This window comes from Scheffersomyces stipitis, chromosome 1 (genome assembly GCF_000209165.1).
Source record: "Scheffersomyces stipitis CBS 6054 chromosome 1, whole genome shotgun sequence".
NCBI lineage: Eukaryota > Fungi > Ascomycota > Pichiomycetes > Serinales > Debaryomycetaceae > Scheffersomyces > Scheffersomyces stipitis.
In genome coordinates this window covers 1,938,310-1,956,480 of record NC_009068.1, presented here as the reverse complement: position 1 = coordinate 1,956,480, position 18,171 = coordinate 1,938,310, and the positions used below count along the sequence as shown (strand labels likewise).

General features: G+C 40.2%; 7 protein-coding genes across 7 annotated transcripts; 4 read left to right on the top strand and 3 right to left on the bottom strand. All coding sequences in view use genetic code 12, as the record gives it.

The window, feature by feature from the left end:
• Positions 1-73: 73 nt before the first annotated feature.
• On the bottom strand, positions 74-4,193 carry PICST_80251 (histone deacetylase complex). The gene is made up of 5 exons (XM_001387576.1): positions 3,589-4,193; positions 3,268-3,477; positions 2,791-3,240; positions 295-2,397; positions 74-186 (listed from the first exon to the last, which is right to left on the bottom strand). The coding sequence occupies exons 1-5, from the start codon at positions 3,856-3,858 to the stop codon at positions 127-129; spliced, it is 3,093 nt and encodes a 1,030-aa protein (XP_001387613.2). The 5' UTR covers positions 3,859-4,193; the 3' UTR covers positions 74-126.
• A 1,180-nt stretch (positions 4,194-5,373) lies between these two features.
• Positions 5,374-5,706, bottom strand: PICST_9166 (predicted protein; the record flags this gene model as incomplete). The annotated part of the gene is made up of 1 exon (XM_001387575.1): positions 5,374-5,706. A coding segment is annotated over one exon (333 nt), but the record flags the coding sequence as incomplete, so codon positions are not given.
• A 1,056-nt stretch (positions 5,707-6,762) lies between these two features.
• Positions 6,763-8,829, top strand: PICST_52332 (predicted protein; the record flags this gene model as incomplete). The annotated part of the gene is given in 6 exon segments (XM_001387963.1): positions 6,763-6,894; positions 6,913-7,585; positions 7,658-7,750; positions 7,796-7,951; positions 8,009-8,374; positions 8,435-8,829. 6 exon segments carry the CDS (start codon positions 6,763-6,765, stop codon positions 8,827-8,829), a joined length of 1,815 nt encoding a protein of 604 aa, XP_001388000.2.
• Positions 8,830-9,827: 998 nt separating this feature from the next.
• PICST_52835 (predicted protein) lies at positions 9,828-11,198 on the top strand (the record flags this gene model as incomplete). Its single annotated transcript, XM_001387962.1, is given in 4 exon segments — positions 9,828-10,298; positions 10,341-10,819; positions 10,838-11,074; positions 11,096-11,198. Coding segments are annotated over 4 exon segments (1,290 nt in total), but the record flags the coding sequence as incomplete, so codon positions are not given.
• A 2,218-nt stretch (positions 11,199-13,416) lies between these two features.
• On the top strand, positions 13,417-15,216 carry PICST_28730 (predicted protein; the record flags this gene model as incomplete). The annotated part of the gene is made up of 1 exon (XM_001387961.1): positions 13,417-15,216. One exon carries the CDS (start codon positions 13,417-13,419, stop codon positions 15,214-15,216), a length of 1,800 nt encoding a protein of 599 aa, XP_001387998.2.
• A 465-nt stretch (positions 15,217-15,681) lies between these two features.
• On the bottom strand, positions 15,682-16,260 carry PICST_28729 (predicted protein; the record flags this gene model as incomplete). The annotated part of the gene is made up of 1 exon (XM_001387574.1): positions 15,682-16,260. One exon carries the CDS (start codon positions 16,258-16,260, stop codon positions 15,682-15,684), a length of 579 nt encoding a protein of 192 aa, XP_001387611.2.
• An 899-nt stretch (positions 16,261-17,159) lies between these two features.
• PICST_52814 (predicted protein) lies at positions 17,160-18,164 on the top strand (the record flags this gene model as incomplete). Its single annotated transcript, XM_001387960.1, has 1 exon — positions 17,160-18,164. The coding sequence occupies one exon, from the start codon at positions 17,160-17,162 to the stop codon at positions 18,162-18,164; it is 1,005 nt and encodes a 334-aa protein (XP_001387997.2).
• Between the last annotated feature and the right edge of the window lie 7 nt (positions 18,165-18,171).

Sequence of the window (18,171 nt, the reverse complement as noted above, 5' to 3'; positions counted from 1 at the left end):
GTCGACAATCCTTTTGCTCCAATTTTCCTTAATATCTCACAATACTCTCGTATGGTACATCACCTATTATGAATGAAAATATGATATAGTACATTATTACTCATTATAAATATATAACCTATTCTATTATTTCAATTTCTTCTTATAGTCAGCGAATGATAATTTCTTGACAACCGGAGGTGGTGCCTGTGCTGTTGTCGAATCAGAAGTTTCCACCTTTTTAGTTTCTGAAGAAGTTTCAGTTGAAAGTGGTGGAAGAGAGCTGACTTGATCTTCTGTCTCCTTCTTGAGAACATGTTGTATTTCTTCCACAGCAGCAATAACTTCATCCTTCTTTGACGTTTCTTCTTGCGTGGCCGAAGGCTTTGGAAGTGACTCAAGGACAGTAGTTATCTTCTCTTCCACCTCCTTGACCATTGGCTTAAGCTTTTCGTCAATACTTTTCTCGATCTTGACTACTAAGTCAGACACAATTGGGAATGGTAACTCGTCGTGGGCTGTTCCGCTATTTACATCTCCTTCTACAGAAGAAGATCCAGGACGAACTACGATCTTACGGCCCCTGTTCTTGGAGAGCAATTGCTGCTTGTAAGGCAACTTGAAAAGATAATTTGGCTTAATTTCTCCCTTAACTTCTTCGTTATCGACTTCCACTTCATTATCGTTTTTCAACTCTTCTTTTGATTCTTCGCTAATCTGTTCAGTAGTTACTGAAAGATTCATCTGTATGATGTTGTCTCTTTCCAACAATCTTTCTTCCCAAGAAATGTACTCCTTTTCCTTTCTAGGAAGTATCAATTCCTCTTTTGATTTGGCTAGATTGGAATTGCTGATAGATGATGCTTTTCTAGTTGAACGCAACAAATACGAAGTAGCCTTCTTGATCTTAAAAATAGCGCAAGAGGAAAAAGCGTTTGCTGTTGAGCAGCCGCACTCGGCAAAATGCAAAATATTGTCGATGTAGGTGATTAATGCTGATTTATCAGCATTCACCAATTGCTCAAACTTCTCAGAGTTGTTATTTTCATAAAGCTTGAGGATGGGATGTTGTGGATCCCATTCCCATTCAAGGCGCAACTCTTCATCAGCAGATTCTGACTTCAAATTAATGGGCTTTGTTGTCACGACTAAGAAGCGAAACGAATTGTCTTCAGGAATGTAAATTGGCTCTATTCTACAATTTGTGGAAGCAGGACAAGCTTTTCTAATGAATCTAGATTCATTACCCACAAATCTGGAGTCAAGAACAACTTCCAAATTGTTGTCCTGTGCTACTTTGAGACTTGTACGAAGAACCTTGGGCTTTGGGGTACCCCAGCTGGAATATTGGTTGATAGGATCCCTGACGTAGTTCTTGAAAAGATCAATTTCACCTAAATACTCGATAATCGCAGTGTTGGCTGGGATCGTCAAACTATCGCTATTAGTGGACGTGATAAAAAGTGACAACTTGGAGATTCCATTAAACTTCTGCTTCTGATTATCGGAATACTGTCTAACCTGTATCGAAGTGTCGTTGAACAACTTCTTCTTGGACAAATTGTTCTTGTGCTCGCTAATATAATTAAGATGGTTTGGCAAATTCAATTTGCTCAATCTAATAGCTTTAAACTCAGGCATAGACATCACTTTGATCCCTCTCAATTCTTTGGAGGCTTTTGTGCTTGGGTCCAAAGAAAGGTATTCGTTGAAGAACTCAGTACCTATTCTAGAAAAGAAATCGCTTATAGACTGTCTCTTGTAGTCGTTCTTTCTAAGCTTATAATACACAGATTGATACGACTCTGCTGTGACTCCATCTTCTAACAACTCATTGTCTTTGTTTGGAAGGGTATCGCTAGGAGTTTGACTCTTTGGCTGTACTTCAGTTGCTGAGGAGTCCTTTCTCTTTTCTACTTGACTTTCCACTTTACGTCGCTTGTCGTTTTTATCAGAGTTCAGCGGCTTTCTCTTGCCATTTTGCTTCTGCTTCTCCTGAAATTCCGCAAGTTCTTGCTGTTGCCTTTCGTTCAATTCTTGCAGTAATTGAGGCTGTCGACTATCGTTGTCTAGACGATCCAACGTTTCTCTGCGACATTCTAGTGGGTCAAATTTTCCCCACTTGGCTCTGTCACAGTAATAACAAGTATACTCGTCTTCGGGCACTTCTTCACTTGTCTTGAAACCCATACAGACACAATGCTGCCATCTATAACACACATCACACTGGATAGTAAACCCGTCATCGTCAGAAATTCCACAGATACATCCGATTAAACCAGAATCAGGATCAACCTGATATGAAGAAAGAGGAGGTGCCTTAAAATCGATCTTTTGTTCTTCATGTTGAATCTCTGTGTCCACTTTTTCTTCCCGTTCATAGTCCTGATCATCACTTTCTACAAGTTGTTGAACTTCCTGTGATTCTTGTTCTTGTTCAACTTGTTTTGCTTCTGGTTCTCGTTGAATTTGAATTTGTTCTTGTTCTTGTTCTTGTTGAACTTGGGCCTGTTCTTGATGTGCATGAGTTTCCTGTTCTTGTGCTTCTTGTTGAAGTTGAAGTTGAAGTTGAACTACTTGTTCTTGTCTTGGGCCCTCAACTTCTGATTTTACTTCGAAGATTTCCGAGGCTGTTTCTGTTTCTGTTTTACTTCCTCTCGCTGAGGAATATTCATCGTCTGTGCGTTCATCGTCTGTTTTCTCGTCTACCTCTGCTTCGGTAAGCTGATCTTCATCTTTGGTTATTTTGATTTCCTTTTCTCGAAGATTTGTAGCCATGACCGGTAATGTCACAGGAAGTGTAGGAACCACTACTGGTTTTGGAACTGCTAGTGGAACTTGTTCCGGCTCAACTTTTGCAACAGGTTGTGCTACTTGAACAGTTTTAGCCGGTTCAGCTTCTTGTTCTGATACTATGTGTGCAAATTTTACTGTTGTAGACTTAGAAACTGTTGGTTCTACGTTTCTTTTTACATGTTTCAACGGCAACGGTATATCTGCAGCAGCTGCTAATGCAGCAGCAGCTATCACCGCATTGTTATTATTTCTTTCTCCTGTTTCCAAGTTGATGCCTCTGGCGAGAGCTACGTTTGCTGGGCCAGGAGAAAGAACAATGTGTCTATAAGCCGGTGTCTTTTTGTCGGTCTCTGGGGTCGATTTAGAGCGTTTGTGTTGTTGGACAAAACTGCCTTTCTGGGGAAGATTAGAATCCTCAAGCGAAGCCGAGCGTTTCTGCTGTGAAACCTGGGAAGTTTGTGAAATCTGAGAATCTTTTGTAAGAGTTGACACATTAGAAGGCGAGAATGGCATGGATTGTGGTTCTGGACTGTTCATAAGAATGCTCAACGAACTTTTATGTGGAAGGTGAGGTCTAGATGCCTCTCTGAGGTCTTGATTATGCACAAACGAAGCCGTAGGAGGCGAAACCGTAGACAGAGACGACGAAGTCGAGAACTTTTCAGGGTTTGGGACAATATTGGAAGAAACTGCTGGGCGATTCTGAGCTCCATAGTAATCAAACGGTGGAAGTTGTTTCTGAGGTTGATGACTCTGTTGAAGTTGTGGCTGAAGCTGACTTTGTTGAGTTTGATTCTTTTGAATTGGTTCTACTTTTATCGCACCATGTTGAATATGGTTTTGAAACTGAGTTTGAAGCTGTGCTTGTTGGTTTTGAAGTTGTTGGATTTGCTGATACGAAGTCGAAGGATTGGCCGGAGGTGGGGTCACGGAGGAGGCTGCCGGTGACGTAGCAGTTTGAAGAGGACTATGGCTAGCAGAAGTGTTCTTGATATGTTGCTGTTGTTGCTTTGCCGCTACGTTGGCGAACATCAAAAGCGTCAGCGCATCCTGAAGAAGCTGCTCTTCCTCTTTATTTGTCATGAACGAACTGAAGTGAAATGAAATTTATGAAATTTATGAAAGTGAAAAATATGATAACGATGAGTAATCAACAATTGGACAGCACTGTTTGTCTGTATTTATGAGTGGTAGTTAGAGTAGAGTATAGTGGATGTAACGTCTGGTAGATGATATTGTAGATGTTCTGGTCCTGTTGTATTCGATTCTTTCGTTCTGATTGTCTGTCTTGTGAAATGAGAAAGATTCGAGCTTCGGGCAAACAAACGTATAGTTATATATTAGCAGTCTCGGCGATGGATGGCTCGATCGAAGCTATTACTACAACTTATGACTATCTCCACTATAGTGATATACCGTGAACAAACGAGAATGTCTGGAAGAATAACATATAGGTTTCATTGCAGAGGCTTCGTATACGATAACATTTTTTTCGCTAACTATACGATCGTTTATTGTGGTGCACATAGAGATTCAAACGAGCTTCAGCCTCGCACATAGTTAAGACCGCAGCTGGGGGGGGAAGAGAGGGCCAAGTCGTTTAGAGGCATACGACAAAAGTAACCCGATTGTGGGAAGATAAACTTGAACGTTTCCAGTTTCTTTTACTTTGTAAATTTATAAGTTGTGAAATACATGGCGCTTTTACTGTTGATGGTGTTCGAGAAATGGTTGCGAAATTGAAGAATATTATTTCACACTGCTTTGGCTGCGAGTTTTCCAGACCCTGAACTCAGAAGCAAATGGTCCTACAATTCACCTATACTAGAACAAGAAAATGCTGTGCTTTCCAGCTTAAAATGAACCAATAACAACTTCAAACATGGAACTGGTGACTTTGGCGATGTCAGGAACGGTATGGTGGATATATTTTCGAACCAGGTTACCACATGATCTTGGCCCAAAATTGACCTATTTTCTCTAGCATCATCTGATCCCATCCCAAGAATCTAGTCCCAACAAATATCAATATTACACTTGGACGGTGTAAGATTGTAAGATCCAGAAACCCGAAAGAAGTCGCCCCGTTCTTTGTCTCTGCTTCTTTCAATAGCACATTACAGTCAATTACCTACGAAGGAACTACATTTGAAGAGTAGCTGACTGGCTTGATAGTCTCAATAGGTATAATCTATGGAAATAGAGTTGGCCACAGCCAAAGCAAAATACAGCTGCTATCTATTCACATTCTTATCAAGATTCGCCACATCTGCTTCTTGTCTGAAACTGCTCGTTTCTCCTCCCATGAACTTCCTTCCACCATACAAATATTTTTCATTCTCGTTGAAATCTTATTCTTTGCTATCAAGTACCTCTCCCTCTTCCTTACAGCTTCATCAGTACATAATCTTTTTCGAAAACTGCCGACTTCTACTTTTCTTGACTCTTCTCTACATCCATTTCAAATTCTTTAAAATATATTCCAGACTATTTACAGATAGGCACCCAGCTGTCTGGCCGGATACCTCATTATGATTACTATGCTCTTTCTTTCATCCCTTCATTTCCACTTCACGCTTCACTTTTGCTCTGTTTAATCTTTTCTAAAAACTCAAGCTCTTTCTTCAACGTATCCATGGCGTAATACACTTTACTCTGTAAGTAGAACGAATTCCCCTTTTCCTTTGAATTTACCTCAAATAGATACTTGTACTTCTCGTCGATTTTCGCCAAATTCAACTCCTTCTTTTCCAAGTCCAAAATCTTGAGTGCTTCATCTACTGGGATTCCTCCAACAGAACTGGCTTTGGCGGGACCCGCGGCAGCTCCAGCAGCAGAAGCCTTGGCTGCTTGCTTGTAAGCTTCAGTGAAAGCTCTGCCAAACACAGAGGCTCCCGTGAGAACCACGTTGACAATCAATCTGTGGGCCATAGTGAATGTAGTTGTCGATGCTAAAGATGGCAATTTCCAAGATTCAAGTAAAGATTCCAATTTTTAAAAAAAGTTTTGATTTGTGTGTGTGACCAAATATCACGTGACTTCATGAGGACTTCAGTATCCAGTTCTTGCAAAGCATTCAGCAGTAGAAGAAGAGTGAAAGTACGAGAAGTTGTATTATGTCTCTGATTACGTGGCCGAACTGTTCTTCAAAGATGTTAGTTTTTCTCTTTGAAAAAGCGTGCAAGTAAAGATGAGATTTTTGCCTTCTGTAGCGCAGAAGTTCTACTAATATTCAAAAATCAAACGTTCAGAAACCATTCGAGTACAGACCTCCAGTTGTAGTTAGATCGCCTGGTCTACCTTATGTTTTGAACATTAACCAAATATGAGGTTTATCTTCCAGCTGAAAATCGAGAGAATTATTAGGTCACTAATAGAGCTACATTCTAGTGATGATAATTTGTAGTCCACACAATTAAGTCCACTCAACTACAAAACTACAGCCTTTATGTCTACGTATGTAGCACCATGCTTTCATCTGAATAGTCACGTGTAAACACCATACTATCAGAGCTTATTCAAACACATGTAATGCCGATATCCTCTAAAAGACCGAAACGAAGTACTGATTGTGACCGAATTGTTAGTAGGGTCAACCAATGCTTAGCTATGGGTAGATAGCAGACGTCGCCCGTGCACATCGATGCTGCAACAGACGGGCCCGCTAAAAGTCTTTATGTAATAATAGTTATATATATTAGATATAGTATAACCACTACTGATGATGCCGACAGAATAAGGGAGACCAGGGGAAGGGCTAGTATTTATAGTAATTTGTCATCCTGCAGGTAACGAGTGAAAAATCGAAAATTTTCATTTTGGAGGTGTTACCCGGATGTATTTTGTTAGTCGGGCTCCGGGCTGAAAAGTTGAGATTGAAAAAGTAGATGAGGCTAGGTACTGCAGACAGACTTAATATCAGGTGCAATAGTTAAGACTTATGAGCTACGGGTCTTTCTCTTTCCGACCGAATATCATCCATTGGCCATGTCTTCGACCTCTAGCGAACGTGTTGAGTCTCTCGTGAAGTGGCTACATGAAAATGCGTACTGGCGAGAAGATTTGCGCATTGAAAGCTCCACTTTTGGTGGTTTAGGTGTATTCTTACCTAATGAGCTAGTAGACCATATAGAAGAGGAGATGGCTGAAGACCCTCTACTTCTTCGAATCCCCAAGTCCAATTTGCTTTCACCTAAGAACGCGTCTATTTATAATCTTCTAGTCGATTATGAGCCTGAAAATGACGAAGTCGATTTGGCTGGTGACATGTATGGAGTGATTATATCTGTGATCTATGAAGTAGCACTTGGTTCCAAGTCGCCATGGTATGCCTATTTGCAACTGATCGACATCGCTGGCTCCTCGGTTCCTGTTTGTCTTTGGAGTGAAGACGACAAGCAGAATTTGAAAAATTCGGAAATTGATATGAAAGACTTGCTTCTGGACGCAGAACTTATAGACTTCTATATTGAGGCTTGTTCTTTCGCCTCAGCTCAGAAACTCGTTGTTCCTATTCCTGAGGTTCTTGAACTTGACAAGATAGCATTTGGAACAGACTTGGATAGACAGGAAGTTGTGGATACCATAAAAAATCAATATGGTGACAAACTCACCGCTTTTGGAAGGTACATTCTGGCTGTCATATCCAGAGCTTTCACAATAGATGATTTCCATGGCTTGGCATTAGTTCCAGCTGCAGATTTGTTCAACCATATACAACCGTCCATGGTCGAAGGGAAGATTCAAGGTAACGAGAATATCCATTTTGTATGTGATGGTAACGTATGTGACATATGTGGAGACTTGGAATGTGAACATCAGGACTGGGATGAGCCATTCCAGATTCTGTTCGATACGGACTCTGAGGGTGAAGATGAGGAAGCAAATGTAAATGAAGAAGAAGACGAAGGAGATGATGACGACGACGAAGAAGAAGAAGAAGACGAAGAAAACTCAGACGAAGAAGACGATAAAGGTGTAGAAAAAGATACCGAAGGAGATAATGATGCAGAAATGGAAGAAGAAAAAATCGAGGAAATCACTTTGGATTATATCAAGAAAATGGAGGAAGAAATGAAGAAAGAAAACGAATCAGAAGAAGATTCTGACACAGAGACAATGCAAGACCCTGAAGAAGTTTCTACTCTAACGCTTAGCGAAGATGACGATCATCCAGGTACAGAAAGCAATGAAAATGAGGGCCCAATGGAAATGAATACTTCAAATAAGGAAGAATTGGCTGCTGAACTTGCCGAAAGTTCCAAGTGCTGTGACGTTCTCCTTGTCAGGCCACCTGAGAAGCAGTACTCATATGAAGTCTTTAACTCTTATGGTAATGAATTATCGAATCCTTATTTGCTTCAGAAATACGGCTTCATTGTAGACGACAATGTCAATGACTATTGCTTGCTTTCTGTACAAATGTTCAGATACATCAAAGACATCAAATCCAAAATGTCTAAGGATAAGGCCAAGCAGTTTGATGAGAAACTCGACTGGTATGACAAGTATGGATTTGAAATAGTCAATGGATTAATTTTGGAAGAGAATCGTAAGAACAAGAGCCATGACCATGAACATGAACATGACCATGACCATAGTAATCCTGAACATGAACACGAGCATGACGAAAATGGAGGATGTTGTGACGATGATGGAGGATGTTGTGACGATGATGGATGTGAAGATGGATGTTGCGGAGAAGAAGAAGAGGATATTCCAGAGAGCTGGCAATTGTCTGTGAGGGTTTACTACAATGGAGATATCCCAAAACAGGTGTACCCCTTGTTGAATCTACTTGACTTGAGTTACAACGACTTCAAGCGCAACTTCAAGCTGGCCAAGACAGAGAGAAAACGGGAGAAGGTAGTTTCTGAGTTTTTGATGGCTAGAGAAGAAAAGACTACTGAGTCCTACAATAAGCTTATCAAGAGTTGGGCAAAGGACAGATTGGCACGGTATCCTGAGCTTGTGGCCAGCCCCCACCGTGAGCTCATTGAAAGTCTAGTCATACAGGAGAAGAAGATTCTTGCTAAGTTTATTGACAAGCATTAGATACAATAACGACTTTAGAAATATAAATAGAAATGAAAAATGGTAGATAAATTGAAATGATAAATAGAATAGTATGATGAACTAGGTAAATACCGAGGAAAACAAGTAAAAGTGAAGTAGCAAAGAACGATATGTATCCTCTTACGATATAGCTATACAACGAGATCATTTATGTCCACCCATCTGTTCATAGTAAAGTCATTTTGGTTTACTACTCACTTGATAAGAATCCTGAAAAGCTTAACTATGGACGGGGATTTTGAACTCAAAGCGCGCATATACCTGATTTCTTTAGTAAAGGTCACAGGGCTCTATTCTTGCCACTCAACACCGTTGTAATCAAGTCTGGGTCATATAAGGCTATAGAAGGCGTGCACGGGACTCGTTGTTTGGAATAGATAGACTTTTCAGAAAAGGCACGCGACACATAGTCTGAAACAGTCGATATATCATATAGATCCATTGCGAAATTCACTATCACTATTAGAGACTTGAGAGATCTCCACCCCCAGAGTTGATTCAGATAGCACCGAGATCCATACCGATATCGATATTGAACTTCTCATTGATACTGTTATTCATCGTGAAACCTGATTGAAATTGAAATCTTCATTGTTCATATTGGCATTCCTGTTTTTCATTTAACTGTGATAGACTCATTTGGTCATTGAAAAAGATATTGATATTACAAGTATTGTTTATTGATAGACAGATATTGACAGACCCTAACCAGTACTATGACAGACTTAGAATTCGAGTTCGAAGACGAAAGCGATACTTTCTCGTTCGAAACCGAGGATGAAGATATCATTGATAGCGAAGACGATCCCATAGAGATATCCAAAAACGACGATAATGACGGCTCCAAGGTCAGCAACTTCAACGAGGTCATATATAGACCCTGGACCGTCCAGAAGTTTGTAGAACTGAGGTTTCTAGATAAGATGGACAAGCTCCATAAGGCTCATTTGCCGAATTGTACTACAGACGAATTATTAATCATGTTACAGTACAAGAAATGGCAAACAGAAGATGTAATTAACTCGTACTTTGACGATCAACAGAAATTCTACGAGAGCTGTGGATTACCATTCGGAAAGCCTAGTAAAAATACTTTTGCAATAAAACAGAATTACTACTGTGTAATTTGCTGTGAGACCCGTGTCTCCACCCCGGTATATTCGTTGACATGTGGCCATGAGTTTTGTATCAATTGCTACTACCACTACATCAATAATGAGATCAGCAACAGTAAACTCATAACCTGTATAATTCCGGAGTGTCCCTATACAATTCCACATAGAGACATCGACGAGATAATTCTCGTTGTAGAGCTGGCAAATTCGGTCAAGGTGCGCAAGGCTCTCAGCTCGAACCCGCTCTTGATTGCCACAGCCAAGGTCTACATCGATTCACACGAAAACTTCAAGTGGTGCCCGGCCACTGATTGTACACATTTCACAGAAATCGTGTCGCCACGAAGGCTAGAGGAAGATGAAGTGGAAAATAAGGATAAAAAGCCCATCGACATCTCCATAGTACCCATTGTAGGATGTGCGGACCATCACGAGTTTTGCTTTGAGTGTAATTACGAGAATCATTTGCCGTGTCCCTGTTGGATTGTACGCTTGTGGATCAAGAAGTGCGAAGACGACTCGGAGACCGCCAACTGGATAGACGCAAATACCAATGCCTGTCCCAAATGTCAGGCCTCCATCGAAAAAAACGGAGGGTGTAACCATATGACATGTCGAAAATGTCAATTCAACTTCTGCTGGATCTGTTTGGGAGACTGGAAGGACCACAACAATAGCTACTACTCGTGTAACAAATTCAAGCCAGACAGCGAAGATTCAGAGGTGGCTAATCGTAAAATCAAGAGTAAAGTCTCGTTGCAAAGATATCTTCATTTCTATAAGAGATTCTCAATTCACGAAAGCTCAATGCAAGGAGACCAATCTACACTCTCTAAGTTGCATGACCTAACCATGTTATACATGGAGAACAGAAAAGAACATGAGACGAACTTGTCTTGGACAGACATCCAGTTCTTGCCAGATGCCTTCATAGCCCTTGCGAATGGACGTAAGACGTTGAAGTGGACATATTGCTTTGCTTATTATTTGGCAGATTCCAATTTCTCTGAGATCTTTGAAAGTAACCAGGACTATTTGAACAAGACTGTAGAGGACTTATCAGGAATCTTTCAGAACATGTTGGACAAACACAACAAGAACAAGGTGGCGTCCATCTTGAAGCATCGTAGTCAAATCATCAACTTGAGCGAGTTGATCACTTCCAGGAGAAAAATGTTGATCAGCGGAGCAGAAATGAACTTGAAAGAGCACTTGCTTCGGTTTGAAGCGTGAAGTTTGAAAGAATCTATGAATAAAAAACTATTATTGGAAGTTAAGAACATCTTAGTATGTATTTTGAAAAGTGTATGTAACGTTCTTCGGCTTCCACAGTTTGATTGTCCTATAATAAGTTGACTATACTGATCGGAAAAGTTCTGGCTTCTCCGCTTTATCCATTGACACAGATAGATTATTATATATGGGCATGCAGGTGAATTTACTTTTTCACTTTGCGCTTTTTGCAGCTCTGTTATTATTACAATAGAGGCGAATAGATGAAAAATTTCAGATGGGCCTACTCATATATAGATGTATAGTTGATCTATAATGGCGAAAGTTATACAACAGCTTGTCAGTGCATCGTCTTCAGTCTTCTTACAGACCGAGGCTTAGTAGTGCATTACCCCTTATGTCTTAGTTCCTCGTTTATGTGAATATCGTTATTGATATGGTTAGCTACTTATAAAATCTTTCATCTTCGTGAACTGCACTAACATACATCAAAAAGAAAGAGACTTATGATGCAGCAAGTTCCTGGTAAGAAACATTAGAGAGGATTGCTGCCTGCGGGATCCCATACAGCTCCTATCCCATCGATTACAAACAATTACACATTGACAAAGAGATATTTATTTTCTTTTGGTGATGGCAATTACCGACGTTCTAGAATTAAGTAGGTATTATCTTTAATGAATGTAATTGAAATTAATTGTTTTTTGGGGAACTTTCTCGTTTCATATCCTACAATTTGCAAGAGAGAGAATTTTAATAAGGAAAAAAATGAAAGAATTGAGCTTTTCCGTTTGAGTTTTCCCACTATTATTCCGTAAATCAAGACGGAAACGAAGGCTTTCGAATCAAAACAATGATTAGAGTATCATTTGGAACCGGGATTCTTAAAGCAAGCAATTCAACAATATGCATGCAAGAGACTTCATGCAATATAATATTTATGCTAATAAAAATAAAGGTACAGTTTTGCTGCTAAGACAGCAAGTGGATTCTAAATTGTGCAAATTGAATGGCTTAAACGAGGAACGGCTCCCTGCCAGCAGCAACACAACACTTAACTAGATTGTGATATACCTGATCTAGATCAACACTTGCCAGAAAAAAATAGCACAAGTCTTCCATAATTCTCTACTCTATGTCAATATCCAAATATGATAATATTTTTTACATCAAATCTAAAATGAGAAAAAATCTTCAATACCATAAAATAATATAAATATATATGTCCCTTTTACTTGTGGATAGACACATAGTCTGGGTCCAACCGAGGCATATTTTCATAAAATGGATTACAAAAATCTGGCATGACAGTTCCAAAACGAACAAGACATGAAATTTGAATTGAACCTGTACGAACCTTTTTACTCGCTACCTTGTGGTCTACTCTGCTTAAAGATAGTAATTTATTTAAATTAGGCATTCATTTTTGGAGTGCAATATGCCGTACCAAAATTTATAGCATCTGTGCCGCAGCTGTTTAGCACGACTGCCCTTCGAGATAAGAAGAAGTGCAATATTTTTTTTGTAGACATTTCCAGTGAGTAAACGAGCCAGAACTTCGGAAATCAGGGGTCTATGGGACTCGGTGATGTTGTTTAAGGGTCGCTGGCTACAACCCGTCAAAGTTTGTACCTGACACGGCCGGATCTGTGTCTGGACGGCAAGATCTGCAATGTTTCTTATCAGCACTTTTTAACTGGCGTGTGTTATCTGCAACCGCGGCCAGGGCACATAACGTGATCTTGCACCAACATCCAGACAATATCGAATTCGACACTTTTCGAATTAGACTAGTTGTCGCTTTGGAGCTGCCGGTGTCTGCATACGAGCCGAAACTGGGAGACCATCTCATCTGGCTGGCTAATTGTTCCGTGGATCAGGAATTGTTAACCTTTCACCACTCTTTGTCTATTCTATGTCCAGATCTCATCCCACACGAAAATACTGGAAGCTTCAAGTTAACAAGACAAAGTCAGGCACGCAGCCGACAAGACTACATACACGAAAGTCTAACACCAGAAGCTCAGATTCGAGATCAGACAGACACGGGTTGAGAGTACAGCATTATTTCCAATTCGTACCTTTGTCAGTTTTTAATTCAGGACGCAGCTTTGGATCCACATCAGACAATTTATAATTCTCATTTCTTGACTGAAATATTTGACATTTTATTCTAAGTTGTCTTCTTCATTTCAATATTGGTAATTCGTACCTCCCCATGTTCAACGAAATCTCCACCCAGCACAGAGTGCCAAATGCTCGTGGGACACGAAGTCCTCGGACACGAAGTCCCAGCGCACGACGATCTACAGTTCCTCCAGATGCCCGGCTCTCCAAAGGATCCCATCAGATTGACACCAATAATGCTGTACAAACACTGTCTCAAGACAGAGGACGACCAGAATGTGTCCACCGACAAAAGGGAGACACTTCTAGAGAAAGTTCATTGCTGCGAGTTGGCCGTGACCACAGAGCCGTCAGTGAAGTCAGACCTCGTGACACCAGCTATATACGATTTGATCCCAACTCGCCCAACTTGCGGAAACGGTTCTCTCGAAATAGTACTGAGTTGCTTCATACTGCTATAAACCAGAATCATCAGTTTAAGACTGCCCTCACCCGCTCGATGTCAGCGCAAAGTATCTCCAGCCAGCATGATACGGACAGAAAGAAGAATATACCGATGGTGCATGAACATTTTCTTCAGGGTCTGCAACTTCAACAACAACAACAGCAACAGCAAATTCTGCATCCAAGTCGCCCTCCTGCTGTTCTCTGGAATTCTTTCAATATTGCTGGACAGAATCCGGAATCAGACGCAGAAGACAAAAATAGTAAAGATAGCGGAGCGAAACCGAACTTCCTCGTAAAAGCCAGTATCTCACCTCTAACTGTGCTCAAAGACGAGTACGATACCAAGCGTCCACTGACAAATGTCAGCGTATCTATTAGTGGCCTTTCGAACACCGACAATTCTTTCCAGAACCTAGTAGAGTCGGGTTCCAGCAAAGTGTCAGATAATACCAGTGCAACACTTGCTAATTCACAAGCGGACTCAAACTCTAATATCAACACGTCCAGTCGGATCTACAGTCGCATGAGTCAAATTATCAACATCGCACATAACAGCATGCATTCGCTTGTTCCCATGCTTTCGCTCAAGGAAGACGAGGCCGGAGAAGAATCAGTAGCAGCAGAAACAATTCACTCCGGCAATATCTCCAACTTCCAAAGCGAGCTGGACGAGTCGGATAATGAGTACGATCCAGAGTTCCACAACTCAGATGTACCCTACAATATTGACCTGGTGAAATCTCCTTCCGTTCTTGTAAATAGTGTAAATTCTCAAAACGGAACGGGTTCCCCATCACAAGATTTCACTGAGATCATTAACGAAATCAACGATTTTCAAAGCAATTTTGTTGACAGATTCAACAGTAATACTCCTACGAGCGCCATTACTCAAAAGCTCAATAGAACCCAGCAGAAAATTCTCGATTATAAAGAATTGCATGCGCTTGAATCTCCTACAACAGTACCGAGTTTCTCAGGCAAGCCAACCGAATACGAGATTCTGAACTCGTACAACTTGAAAATTCAACACGAAACCATATTGTCTCAGTATACTTCGATTCGTTTACGGTTTGCCAGTAAAGTCAGCTCCAATCAGGATAAAGTAAAAAAACAGATGAGAACCCATACAGGTGTACTTGGGTTTGTTAATAGGGTGCATTTTCTCAACGAGCTCGAACCCAACGAATCCAGTTGGTACCATCGCTGCAATTCCACAAGTCTGGACGAGGAACATAGCATAACTTTTGATAATAAGGATGCATTCCTCAAAAAGATGTGGAACGATGAAGTAGAAAACTTGTTTCACAATGCTAAACATGATCAACTGCATGAGCTTGGACTGAGAACAGCAGAGGAGAATCATTCTGAGGACTCGACATATTACAACGAAATGAGCAAGACTATTAATATTTCAGATCTTGCCAAAAATGTAAGGTTGAACTGATGGAATAGTAGAGGTTATATTAGCTAATCATAGGAATGCTGTAAAAGATGAATGAATTTTGGTGAGTAGAGTTTACCAACCAGCTCAAATTTCGCAGCCAAGGTTATTTCGAAGCCACAATAATTAACATAATAGAAAGAACACCATGGATCGCTTGCAAGTAGTATTCAAAGACCGCAAATGTACATTCGAAGGTGCTCAAAATTCGTCGGAGTTTAATACATGGATAAATAAATAATGAAATGGTAAAAGTGTATTAATAGGAGAGTCTTATCATTACGCAATCTGTACATGTCTACAATTAATTCACGATAAGCTTTCAAGTATTATCTCGACATAGGACGGCTTCTGTTCATGTTTATTCCCATTTTCTCTATATATGATCGTTGAAAGTCTCTCGAATGATATCCTATTAAAGAAAAATATCCTCTGAGTTACTCTACGCCCTAATTTATACAATAAATACTACTTTTGCACAGGCACAACCAGTTTGTTTCTGTAATTCGGCTGCCTCTCGTAGGCATTTGGACTGGAAGACCTTTTCGGTTTCCGTACCTTTTTATTTCTCTTGTGTATGTGCCCATATTCACACACAAGATTGTCTGGACTAGAGCTGCTTGGTTTGCTCATGCCAGTATTACCTTTATCTTGATTATTACTACTATTACTAATATCATCCTTATCATCGAAATTGTGACCATGACTATGACTATGACTATTATCGGAATTTATATCATCAAAATTATGGCTGTGTCTATGGTTTTGGTCGAAGTCATTATTGCGTTCATAGTCTGAATCATCACTAGAATCACTAGAAGAATCGCTGCTTTCGTCTGAACTTTGTCCAAACTCACGATGTGGATGGAAAATGCAGCAGACCTTCAGCTTATGTTTACCCATATGTTCATTGTCAATTACATCCTCGGTCCATTTCACTTTGGAGTCTTCTTTCTGTCGGGTTTCGGGTCTACGAAGACGAAGTATCGGAGGTGTTGTCTCTGTCTGAGTCGACAGACTCGTCTGGATGCGATTTCGTTGTAACATGTGGCTATGTGTTATATTGTAAGTGGATAAATGCTATGGAATCTTTGTTGAAGATGAAGAGTGTTGTAATATTTATCATCTACTGGTATTTGTAAGATCACCCCATCAGGTCCTTTATACACTTCACAAATTCAATATTCTCACGTGACGATTCTATGACGGAAAATGCCTGCATCTGGAGATATAGAACTTGGCCCTTGAATCACTAAAGAAGTATTCACAATTCTTTTTTTAGCCAGCATAAATCTGTTGGTATTAATACCCCATTCTTGCTCTTCTATCTATAACTCCGTGGGTTTTTTTATCATAGCCACCAAATTGCAACATCTTCGTTTCAGAATAGGTACAATCCGTCTCTCTTCGGGAACCTTTTACATGCAGGTCCGTCTAAATCTCCTATCAGTTAGATAAGCTTCAAATCACCCTAACTGCTAAAAGATAATAAAGAGCTCATACAAGTAAAACCATAGAATGCTAGAAAGAGGCTATATCATTTACAGGCAGAAGTATATAACATGAAAGAGACGAGTATAAAACATTATTTGATATGCTATCCTCTGGATCACATGTAATATTGCACGTGAGTTAAGTTGCTCGTGAGAAGTATTAGGACTCTTGAATTGATAAAATGTAACCATGTCAATCTAAACTGAATCTACTGGGAACTACTTACCCTTCTTGTGCTTAAGATCTACAGAGTTTGGCCCGAATTCCCATCTGCTACTTCTGAGTGGTATGAATCTGGTGGCAAATATTCAATCAAGGTCCTAAACCCTCATTATTAGGATTCCTGTATCTTATTTTCCATATTAAACACGATTCATGAATTTCAATATTTGATAAATACAAAACTCAAATCTGGTATATTCTTCACCGAGAACCAATTCGTACCGTTTTCAATGAGTAAACGTGCCAATTTGCCCTATACAACACAAGACTTGTTCCCCCAGATCGCGGCAACCCCAAACACGCCGCGGTTCCCATCGGGGCCCAATCCCTCAATTACCCATGGATCTATTACAGGAGCCTCATTCATATCCACAGCATCTTCAGCGTATACGACCAGGTCTTTGCGGAGTCAGAGTTCAAGATTCTCAAGCAAGTTCCAGAACATTAAGAAAATGGCCAGACGGCTCTTTAAGCCCACGACTCTAGATTTTGAAACTGCCATATGGGAGATTTTTCACTTGATCATTAATCCCAAGAAGATGTACCGATCTCATTATTATTATAAGCAACAGACTTCTAACAATGGTAAGTCGAGTTATACACGTGACGATCCCCTGTTTCTTATATTGCTTACTGTTTTCTTACTGATTTCAGCAGTTGCCTGGGGTTTGGCGTACTCTCCCAGAGTGTGGGATATTCTTAAGCTTATAGTGTATATGGTTTTCATTGATTTCTACTTGACAGGTATCGTCATAGCCACGGTTTCGTGGTTTGTGACCAACAAGTTGTTCAACAACACTTATGGGAATTTAGGAGGTATGAACAAGTACAACTTGAACTATATTGAGTGGGGTTTTTGTTTTGATATCCACTGCAATTCATTCTTGGTGATTTGGTGCTTACTATATCTTGTTCAATTCTTGCTTTTACCGTTGATCCGGATCAGGAGGTCGTTTTTGTCGATCCTCTTGGGTAATTCGTTGTACTTCGGCTCGATTGGCTATTACTTTGTCATCACCTTTTATGGGTTCAATTCTCTCCCATTCATTAGTTCTAATGTTAGAACTACTTCTGCAGCTGGGGGAATGTTCTCAAATACAAATAATAATCCGGCAAGACTTCTCCAGTTAATAGTCATTGCTGGAATCTTGCCTGTTCTTGCCTTAGGTTGGATTATCTCATTAATCTTTAGGTTCAATGTGGCAGATGCCATGGTGGATACGTACTTCAACTAAAAGCAAT